This window comes from Sinocyclocheilus rhinocerous, unplaced genomic scaffold (genome assembly GCF_001515625.1).
Source record: "Sinocyclocheilus rhinocerous isolate Xijiao unplaced genomic scaffold, SAMN03320098_v1.1 scaffold263, whole genome shotgun sequence".
NCBI classification, from domain to species: Eukaryota; Metazoa; Chordata; class Actinopteri; order Cypriniformes; family Cyprinidae; genus Sinocyclocheilus; species Sinocyclocheilus rhinocerous.
The window spans coordinates 2,388,027-2,399,933 of NW_015645086.1; the positions used below are offsets into that span (position 1 = coordinate 2,388,027).

Consider the following 11,907-nt stretch of genomic DNA (forward strand, 5'->3'; position numbering starts at 1 on the left):
ACACACACACACACACACACACACATATATATATATATATATATATCTCAGTCTGGCGAGTAAACTAAAAAATTTACTAGCCAATGGCAATTCAATTGCCAAGGTGTCCGTAGAGGGCTGATTTTACACTTGTTTATTACACGGCGCTCTGGAATACTTGGTCAGGAGCATCATTCCAAAGTGTGTTATTCCCCAATAACAACCACCGTCATTAGAAACGCCAAATAACACACCGCTCATCCGGGCATTTGAGGCTGGTGCTTCTCTCTTGGTTCATTCAAACACAACTGCTGCAGTTATTGACTGTAAAATGAAACCGTTGTCTAGACTCAAAGCCGTTTGTTAGGAACAGTTTTCCTTTGCGGAAGCTTTGCGTTTAAAGAGCTAATTCAATATTTCAACTCAAATCAATATTGGTGTCTAATTATTTACTTATGTGGCAAGTCGTCGTGGAATAAGCAGGATAATAAACATTCAGGCAGTTGTTATCGCAGGATAAACCCCTTCAGGGTGATACAAGATCCTGATCACTCTTTCTGGGTTTATTCTGCGATAACAACCACTTGGCTGTACATTATCCATACATACTGTTTAGTCACATTGGAGTTGGTGAGAACACACCAACACACACACACACACACACACACACCTGATGGCACGCAACACTGGGTGAAGATAAAATAACACAGCAGCACCCAAACCTGTACAGCCATTGTATTATTTCATTAATGTGTGATAGAAATTTGTTTCACACCTTGTTTTGTTGCCAGTGGCATTTTTAGTCAAATAAATGTTTTATAAATTGCAAAACATGACCTAGTGTGCACTCTAATAGATGCAGAAATTAACAACTTATGTAACTGCTTCAGTAAATGTTTACATTAGATTCATTTGTCAATAGATCTATAATACATGTAATAGTTGAAGTACAAGAAAAGAGAAAGAGAAGAAAATAAAAATGCGCTAAATGATTCACATCACTACAAATCATGGTAACACAAGGTTCAGTTTCGCTACTATCATGAACTAACAATGACTAACATTTTACGTAGCATTTATTAAACTAGATTAATGTTAATTTATAAATACACTATAGTTCATTATTAATTCATGCTGTTCATAATACATACAATAATGTTAACCACTCAATGTTAAAAAGGAGAAATTAACATGAACCTAGAATAATAAATGATTGACTGATGTTAAAAAATTTATAACCATATTGTAAAGTGTTGCCAAAATCTCAATATTCAAGAAAAAGCTTAATGTTTAATTAGTGAAGGTCTGAAATTTCAGCTACAGAAAATATTTGGCTCTTTTTTTTTTTCAGTTACAGCCACTTTAAAAAGTCGATCTATAAACAACCTTATGTGCAATTTAAAGTGCCCCTATTATGGATTTTTGAAATATACCTTTCATGCAGTGTGTAAACACAGCTCTAAGGGAATGAAAACATCCTGCAAAGTTTTAAATCTGAAAGTGCACCGTGTATAAAGTTATTGTCTCTCAAAAGAAAGAGTCGACTCTGAATCATTGAAACGAGTCGTTTTTTTTTAACGAATCCCAAGCCGTTTCATGTTGACGTTAACATGAAACATTAGCATATTGCCCGTCCACTTGTTGGTCTTTTCGTTGGTCTGAATAAAAATGCAAATTCATTCTGTGCCACTAGGTGCCGCTTTTGGAGCAGTAAAATAGCGGTTTCCCCGGTAACGCTGTACACAAAGCAGCACTGTGCTCACAAACGCTGCTTTATCAGGCATTACAGGCAAGATTAAATGAAAATGAGACCAATTGGACCAATCACCGCAGATTAGCGTCACGCAAAGGAGGGGTTTGGAAAAATGAATTGTTAAACGAATCGTTTGGGAGTCGTTGAGCAAGTAAGGTAAAAATAAATTCATATTATAAGACAATGAAAGTGTTTTTTGACCTTGCATGCATGTCAACCTGTTGTTGGGGACTCCCAAAACCAAAATATGAACCTTTCATAACCCATAATAGGGGCACTTTAAATGCTTATATACAACTCAGTTTTTATTTGATTGATTGATTAATTATTATAAACTTTATTTTTAGTTTTGTTTTTGCCTAAAAATTATTTTCAGTTTCAAATTTTTTTTTATTTTGGTGCATTATGCTCAATACCATATCAGCAGCCATAACTGTACTTCTAAAATAATTATAAAATAAAACAATAAAGGTTGTAAACACAAATCTGAAGATATACCATACAGCTATGTACACTTAAGCTATGCAGAAGAATAGGACACACTGTCCAGCTGAAGTTAAGCGATAATAACCTTGAACAAACTTAACTAAATCTCTAGGCTTAAACACACCCTTAAGCAACAGTATAAACTGTGGTGACCTTACATGACACCAAACAGGCAAATCACCCCCATTTCATGACACTTGACCTCTTAGGATTATCTGGGTTCTTCCAGCATGTGCGCACTTGCCGTTTAGCAGATGTTTTTCATTCAAAGTGACTTACAGTACGCTAATTAAACACTTCCTGGAGTGGCATGATTTAGAGGTTAAGTGCTCGGCTCAAGGGCACAATAGCGTCAGGAAAGACTTCATCTAAGTAGCCCTACAGTTTCTGCCTCAATCCTACATGAGGACTGCCGCACCAGTTAGATTTTTTCCCCATGCACATCAGTGTTTTATTGTGGTAAAATCTATTTCAGATAAACCCAGACTGTGGTTGGTCGCTTTACAAGTCCGTCAGACAGTCTTCTCCTGTCTAAGTGGGCGGTTCTTGGCGAGAATAAGCTGCAATGAAGACCAGACCTCATGCCATTAGTCATTAGGCTAACAAAACTACTGAGCTACCAGCAGCCCATATTTATTCTTTCGTTGTCTATTTTCTATTGGGGAGGAAAGAGACTGTTCTGTTATTTGTGCAGCCACGTTGATACTGTACAATAAGTCTTTAATTTCCCAGAAGGGCAATGTGTTTGCATTAAAAGATATTAAAAAATGACAACGCACAAATGAAAAACACATAAAATCCAATCCCAAGGCCAATGTCCTTGATTAAATAGTAATGGAGAGTGGGGAAAGCTGTGCCACTTTTTACTTAAGTTGTCCTCTAGGCAAGAGTAATGAGATATAATATTATTTCAGGATGTCTGCTATCAACTGAAAGCATCTATACCGAAGGGACATTGAAATGTGACTTGTACAAATGTGAACATGAGAAACAGTTTACTAATGCGCTATGTCATTTCAAAGATTTAACTTGCTAAAATTCACATTTCTATAACCCGTCCAGGGAAAGATTTAACATTCAGAATATTTTAATGTAGTCAATCTATTTTCAACATTTTCTAACAGTATTTGCAGTAGTGTTTATTTCCAGCATATGAAGACAAATCACTATTAGCTGATCAGTTTTTAAAAATCTGATCAGAGATTTGTTTTTCTCTGTCTCTTATAGACAGTGGTTTATGACGGGCCCTTTTTAAGTATATGGTCAAGTGACAAATATTATTTAAACTACTGGAGTCTGTAAGGTTTATAAAGAAATTTCTTATGCTCACCAAGGCTTCATTTCATTGATAAAATACAGTAAAAGCAGTAATACTGTGAAATATTATTACAATTTAAAATGTTTTCTATCTGAATGTATTTTAAAATGTATTCCTGTGATGCAAAGCTGAATTTTCAGCATCATTACTCCAGTCTTCAGTGTCACATGATCCTTCAGAAATCATTCTAATATGATGATTTGCTGCTCAAGAAACATTTCTTATGAAGTTATTATTGTTAATAACAACATTGTTATGTTGAAAAGAGTTACGCCGCTTAATATTTTTGTGGAAATGGTGATACTTTTTTTTCAGGTTTCTTTGATGAACAGGAAGTTCAAAAAGCACAATCTTCTGTAACATTATAAATATCTTTACTGTCACTTTTGATCAATTTAATGCATCCTTTCTGAAAATAAAGTATTAATTTCATTCAAAAATATAAAATTAAATCTGACTCCAAACTTTAGAACAAAGTTGTCATACAGCATACTCAATGACACTCCAGTATCCCTTATATAATAATAAATAAATCTGTCATCCACAATTCATCATTAATGTAAATTTGGCCAACTAAAATATTGGCACAATATAAAATCCAAGAAGGTCAGCTAAGATCACATCACACAGCTGATGATCTGAGTTACTCAATAACTGATGGAACAAACGAGAGGGAAATCCTCCATGGCAAGAGTTCAGAGGATCCATTAAAACAGTCTGTTCCCTCCAAGACACGAATATAAGGAGCTGTGTTGGGACAGCAGTTGTTTTGTGACAGCTTAAGAAAACTCTCACTTTTCATTTTGTTCTAGAATCTCGGAAAAGGTCAGAACAAATGCAATACAAGAACGCTTTCACCACAGTTCAGTTAACATTAAAAGTCCTGCTCTTTAAAAAGAACAATCTTTGGTTACACTTCTTAAGGAATAATTCTGCTCAACGAATCAGTTGATCCAGTTCACCAAAATGAATTTGATTTGAATCTCGAGTTTGACTCACTGACCCTTTAGTACCCATTTATTCTAATAGCATGGAAAACAGCAACCACGACATTCCTTAAAATATCTTCTTTCATGTTATATGGGTTTGGAACGACATGAGGGTCAGTAATGACAGAATCATTTTCATTTTTGGGTAAACTATTCCTTTAAGGACACAATCTGTGTCTGATTCAGTCTAATAAAACATCAGTGAGAGAGTTCAAGCACTTCTGTTGCTGCACAATGTCTATTGTCATTTCTTCTGAAACTCTGTGAACATACTTTTGGTTTTGGAAGCCGTGAGCTGAAGGAAAGACCAGTCACTGCCCTTACAAACCCATTCAAATGTAAATCTGGGTTTCCTTTCATCATGCTAAAAGAGACGTAAAATGGAAAACAGAATTTTTCTTGCTCTTTTGAAATAAGAGCCTGATGACCATGTCGACATATGCTAATATTTATACAAAACTTTATTGTATGTCTACACAGACGATTCTGTGAAACAAATCTGCAAAAACTGCTCAGAAATCATGGTGACTAAGACGTCACAGCCATGAGCTCATTAAAATATGACCACCCATATTTACATATCAATGATTATTCAGCTAGTCTAATGAACGATAGTGTGAACAATGCTGGTATGCTGAAATTAGCCAATCATTTAGGTCATTTACATCTAGAAGTCTTAAGGGTACAGTAGAAAAAAATAGCCTTTTTAATTGACCATTTTTGGTGCAAGAAACCTTGGCTAACATGGTAAGTTCTACAATTAAAACTTATCATTTTTTTTATAAAGTACTTTTAAAAATAACTGTTTTCTGTTCCAATATATTTTAAAATGTAATGTATTCCTGTGATCAAAGCTGAATTTTCAGCATCATTACTCCAGTCTTCAGTGTCACATGATCCTTCAGAAATCATTCTAATATGCTGATTTGATAATCAAGAAAAACAATTGTGCTGTTTTTTTTTTTGTGGAAAACGTGATACTTTTTTTTCAGGATTCTTTGATGAATAGTAAGTTCAAACAAACAGCATTTATTTGCAATAGAAGTCTTTTGTAACATTACAAATGTCTTTACTGTCACTTTTGATCAATTTAATGCATTCTTGCTGAATTAATTTCTTCAAAAAAGCAAAACAATAATAATAATAATAATAATAATAATAATAATAATTGACTGATCTCAAACTTTAGGTGGTAGCGTAAGCAAGCCATTTTTTTTTTAAAGCTTGACTCTGTGAAACACACAAGAATTCCAATGTACCTGTACTACACTGTACCTGTGCAAATGGCAATAAATTCAAATTCAAATTCAATTCAATTCAACCAATGGCGTGAGTCTGGGGCAGGACTATGTGTTTGAAATGGAACGGACTGTGCTCCAAAAAAAACATTATATTCGCAACTCTGTTTGGCGGCACAGAAATCGCACACTTCATTAAAGCCATTTTCTATGTAAAACAAATAAAAATGGAGAAAGAGGGAGTCCTTTCGGTGCACTTATGGAGGTTTAGAGCTTGTTTGACAAGTCATCATTCAACCTGACCGCTCTGGGATCTATCAGGTAACAGGTAAGCGAGAAGTAGAGCGACTTTTAACCTGAGGCACTGGAGGAAGGGTTGAGCACCAACGGGCTGGTGGACAGTATGGTCAGGACGGTGGCGGCCATCACTTCTTTATCAGCAAGACCAGAAGGCCTCCTGTTAAAAGAGAGAGAGCGAGAAATGAGGTTTACCAATCACTGACATCTTAAGACCTGGACCAACTAAAACCAATTATGTCAAGCAGAGCCAGATGTTTAGCGCACTCTCACATCAACATAAAACAGCACACATCTGTTAGGTGGGCAGCCCGGGCCTTTCTCTCTTTCTCTCTCAGCCGGAGCGCCTGTTTTCTCTGTTCGGCAGGCCGAGTCTCACAGTAAACACTTCTCTCGGCCGTATCGCAGCTCCCTACTGCGCTGAACACATCACGGGTAATGGAAAATTCCAGCGCAGTAATAAACACTAGCGCTCAGCCTCTGGTGTATGCCCACACAGCACAGCTCCATTATCAACTGTATTTATTCAGCATGTGTGTGGGAGACAGTTTACTCGTGTTTGTAAATCAACACCAGGATTTAGTGTGCGGCTGAATGAAACGCTCTGTTAACTGTTTAGTGTCTTGCTCACAGGTGAGATTCAGCTTTGAGCTGTGTATTTATACTGCATGTACATGACTGATGGCTGTTATATTGGATTGCAGTGAAAGAGGGGGAAAAGGGAGGGATTGTGGGAGATCAGAGAGAGAGGAGAGTGAGTGAGTGAGTGAGTGTTAGCAGACATTACATTTAAATATTTATGCAAATTAGAAATGAGTTTAAATAAGATTACTGTACATGATGGGACTGATGTGAATGCGAAAGTGGCATGTTGATTCAACAAACACTAAAACACAATATTAAGCAAATGTTATGTTATAAATTCATCTCTCGTCAAATGGAAATGATTTTGCTTCTAGTCCAAAGGGCTCATTATCCAAAAATGTCATATAAATTTGTTTATTTGTACATTTGCATATAATTTAATGTGGCACACTAAAACTTGTCATGACAAGTTTGATGCTAACTGCGATCAGTATGGAACCATGTTGTTACTGTTAAATAAAAGTGTAAATCAAGATGACGCCGTGTATGGCAGCTTCGGCAAAGTCCCTTTAAGGCAAGTCATTTCACTCGGCGGCCATCTTTGAAACGCCTCTCCGGCATGAAAGTGCAGCTCCTATCTCTTTGAATGGAAAACATCAAATTCTCCAAAACTGTTCACCAAGCTTATGATTAAATTTCATATTTGAAATCACCAATGAAATCTGACAACAACTGTCTCATAAATGTTGTTTCTTATGCTCCAATAGCGTTAAAAAAGCTTATTTTTCAGGCTAGACCAGCCAGTGCGCATGCAGAACACTGACTGTTTCTATAGCCTTCTATAGGGACTTCTAACGGCAGCTGCAGTGATGCGCTGACTTTACTGATTAGCGATTGGCTCTTTTATTCAGAAGGCGGGGCTTCCTTCGATAGAGCGGACATATTGAGCATTAAGAGCATCAAGACTGGTGCTGGCCCACCTGAAGGACATCACTGGACCCTTGCTGAACTCCCTGCAGTTTGCTTACCGAGCAAACAGGTCTGTGGGCGATGCAGTCAACATGGGACTGCATTATATCCTACAACATATGGACAGACTAGAGACTTATGTGAGGATCCTGTTTGCGGACTTCAGCTCGGCCTTCAACACCATCATCCCAAACCTCCTCCTGTCCAAATTAACTCAGCACTCTGTGCCCACCTCCATCTGCCATCACCTCCATCTGTCAGTGGATCACCAGTTTCCTGACAGACAGGCAGCACCTAGTGAGGCTGGGGAAACTCACAACTAGGACCCTCACCATCAGGCCCAGGGATGCCCCTCAGGGGTGTGTGCTCTCCCCACTGCTCTTCTCCCTCTACACCAACAACTGCACCTCTAAACACCCTTCTGTCAAGCTCCTGAAGTTTGCAGACGACACCACACTTATCAGCCTCATACAGGACGGTGACGAGTCTGCTTGCAGAAAGGGGGTTAAAGAGCTGGCTGTATGGTGCAATTATAACCACCTGTAGCTGAACACGCTCAAAACTGTGGAGATGATAGTGGACTTCAGGAGGAACCCCCCTGCACTCCCCCCACTCACCATCATGAACAGCACTGTGACTGCAGTGGAGTCATTCAGGTTCCTGGGCACCATTATCTCCTGGGCACCACCATCTCTCAGGACCTGAAGTGGGACATTCACATAGACTCCATTGTCAAGAAGGCCCAGCAGAGGTTGTATTTCCTTCGCCAGCTGTGGAAGTTCAACCTGCCACAGAAGCTGCTGAAACAGTTCTACTATGCAGCCACTTAATCCGTCCTCTGCACTTCTATAACTGTCTGGTTCAGCTCAGCCTTTGAACTGTTGCTGTCTGGTCGGCACTACAGAGCACTGAGCACCAGAACAGCCAGGCATAAGAACAGTTTCTTCCCTCAGGCAATCCATCTCATGAACAGTTAACTTGGCAGTAAACGTGCAATACACAACATTATCTATACTTTTATTTATTTAACACACATACCTCTATTTACATTTCCTTGCATTTGAATATAATACACCTGTACACACAAATACCATCTATTGTCTACTTTGTATATTGTGTATTTATTTTATTTTTTTAAATTTGTATATTATTTCCTATTTACTTATCCTATTTTAATTTTTTTAATATCTGCTTCTTGTCACTGTCATTCTGTTTGTGCTGTGGAAGCTTGTCACCAAAACTAAAAATTCCTCATATGTGTAAACATACCTGGCAATAAAGCTCTTTCTGATTCTGAATTTTTTTTTTACTTAAACTAAAACTATTTATAGTTTATAGTTATAGTAAATATTTGATGAAAAAACTAATTAAAATAGGAAAAGTTGCCTTGGCAACTAACTGAAATAAGTTGAAATACTAAAATTACAAAAACTTTTAAAAAATCAAATAAATCAAGTGAAACAGATATATATTCAGATAAATAATAGCATATAAATAATACTAAAATAACACTGGTATGGAAGCAATGTGAAACATTATGGTCATATGTGAATGAAGATTATCAGTGAATAATGATTTAAATTTTGGTCTGTTTGTCACACAAATCATTTGAATATCCCAAAACTCATTTGGAGCACTTTTATGCCTTTTTTAAAAATGTGTTTAATGTTGACAGCCCTCATGCCAATTCATTTCCATTGTATGGAAAAGTGCAGCGTGACTATTTGGCTAAACATCTTTTTTTTTTGTTCCACACAAAAACAGTCATACAGATTTGGAATGACAAGAGAGTGAAAAAAAGGAACTTTTCACAATATTTTTGGTGGTGAACTACTCATTAAAAACCAGCTACCTATTGCATTATTTGTAAATATATAATTTATGAGCCACACTAGAGAATCATAGGCTATAGAGGCGTTCTGGAAATGAGATTCTTTCCCCGTCTGATCCTCTCCACCCTGAACACAGCAGCACTGATCTAAGCACAGAAACCGACACAAAGCTAAGCTGTGTCTCTGTGTTATATAATAAAAAAAAATCCCACTCACACTCTCTCATATTCCCTCATAATTTCATGAAATATGCACACACACACCGGGTTTCTACCCCGCCCCCTGCTTTTGGCAACCATAACCGGAGCAAACTGGTTTGGAGTCGTTGTGAAAGCCAAGCCCAGAGACTTGGCAGGGCTGTCAAATTTTTTCCTTTTATCTAGGTCAACTTCCAAAAATCTTTCTATTGCTGCAAAAAAAAAAGCAAGCAGTGGATTAGAATCAGACAGACTAAGGAACATAAATAAAATATGAAGTTCTGCCTTGTTTTTAGAGAGAAGAGAGAGGAATGACAGAAACAGATCTACGCAGAGAAAACCACACAATTTTGGAAAGGAGGAAAGGAGAGGCGAAACTGTCTGCTTCTAGAGGCAAAGAAAATGACACACATTATAGATTATGGTACTATGTTGGTTTTATTAAAGACTGTGAGTGTGTGTGTGTGTGTGTGTGTGTGTGTGGGCGTTGCTTTCAAATATAATTTGCTACATATATATTCTTATGAAATACCAAAAATACCAGCATAATCCACCTCCAGTGAGTGTTTTGATCAAGACTGTCGGAAACAGCAAACTGCAAACATACACCTACATATTCACACTGAATGTATGCTCAACACACACACACACACACACACACACACTCACAATTCACTTAGCTGTCTAAATTGGAACAAGACTAGACAGACTGTTTTTCATATGGAATTAATTATAATTACTACATATTTACATGATACAGATGTTAAAAAAAGCTATTTAAAATAACTGTTTTCTGTTTGAATATGTTTTAAAATGTACATTACTCCAGTCTTCAGCATCACATGATCCTTCAGAAATCATTCCAATATGATGATTTGATGATTAAGAAACATTTCTTATTATTATCAATGATGAAAACCGTTGTGATTTTTTTTTTTTTGCGGAAACTGAGATACATTTATTCAGGATTCTTTAATGAATCAACAGTTCAAAAGAACAGCATTTATTTGAAACAGAAATCCTTTATAACCTTATAAATGCCTTCACTGTCACTTTTGATTAATTTCATGCATTCTTATTGAATAAAATTTCATACTGATCTGATCTGCTGAATAAAATATATAAGTAAAATATTTAAACGTTTTGTCAAATTTAACTAAATTCTAGTGACTATTTTGTGATTTTAGCTCCCAGAAATAAATCCACACAATGATCTGGAAAAGAGCGCGAGCAGGAGGATATCAGAGACTAGCACCAGCACAGTTTTCTCTGACCGTTTCCCTCCCACTCTGTTTCTCTCACACTCACACTCACACACCGCCTGCTTTCCTGCCTTCCCGCTTCTCCACGCTTTTCCCGAAGAAGCTCTTTATCACATTCAGCTGTATGATTCATGCGTTACCATATTCACACAAACATGCCGATAGGGGCTTAGTAAATCTGTGAATGTGTGTGTGAGATAAATGAGACTTACTGGAATCTAAATTCCAGCATTAAAGTCAAATTTAAGTGTACGTGTAATGCTACACCAGTAACTGTGGTGAATTAATCCACATCCTCTAATCACTCTGGTTGACAGCATCTGCAGGCCTGTGTAACACAGTGTCCAGATTTTAAGTGAGCAGAACAACATAATCTACACTGTAAAAATGACCGTGAATTTAACGGTAAAAGACTGTAAAAATGCTACAGTAAAAACCTTTTAAATGGTAAAAAACTGTAAATTCCTCTACTAAATACGGTGAAAAACTGTATTGGACATTACATGTAATTTTACGGTAGTATACCGTTTTTGGAAGTGAAAAAGACCGTATAATTTACAGTGAACAACCGTACAAGTGTGCATGAGCACACGGTCTCCAGGAGCGCGCGCGTGTGCTGAATGGTTAAACACTGGCAAGAATCAAAGTAATGCAATTTATAAACTTTAGTGACGACACTGCCTCGATTGTGCAAGTGACAATTCCTGTGTCAACTGTGCAGCGTGCAGCTCGCTTATAGACTGACGCGATGTGGTGATTTGAAGACATTTGCGTATTTTGAGAGAGCGCGTGCGCGGTCATTCACTCTCGCTGTTTGTGAAATTAGTAATTGAGTACCTCACCTTCAGCATTATAATTATTTCACCCGCGCCGGACAGAGACTGAGACGATTATCGGCCGATAGTGATCGGTAGCCGATCAAGCCGATCAATCCTAGTCTTGATCAATAACCCAGCGGTGCTGGGTTGGGAACGCGGACGTGAAAGAGAGCAAAGAGAGCAC

At 37.4% G+C, this 11,907-nt stretch overlaps 1 protein-coding gene across 2 annotated transcripts in view; it reads right to left on the minus strand.

The window, feature by feature from the left end:
* Positions 1-11,907, minus strand: part of LOC107705730 (zinc finger protein 704-like) — a 76,380-nt gene that overhangs the window by 21,220 nt on the left and 43,253 nt on the right. For both annotated transcript variants that reach the window (XM_016509174.1, XM_016509173.1), the window contains exon 3: positions 6,120-6,220. In XM_016509174.1, the coding sequence (XP_016364660.1) occupies positions 6,120-6,220 (101 nt within the window). The remainder of the gene's footprint in view (positions 1-6,119; positions 6,221-11,907) is intronic.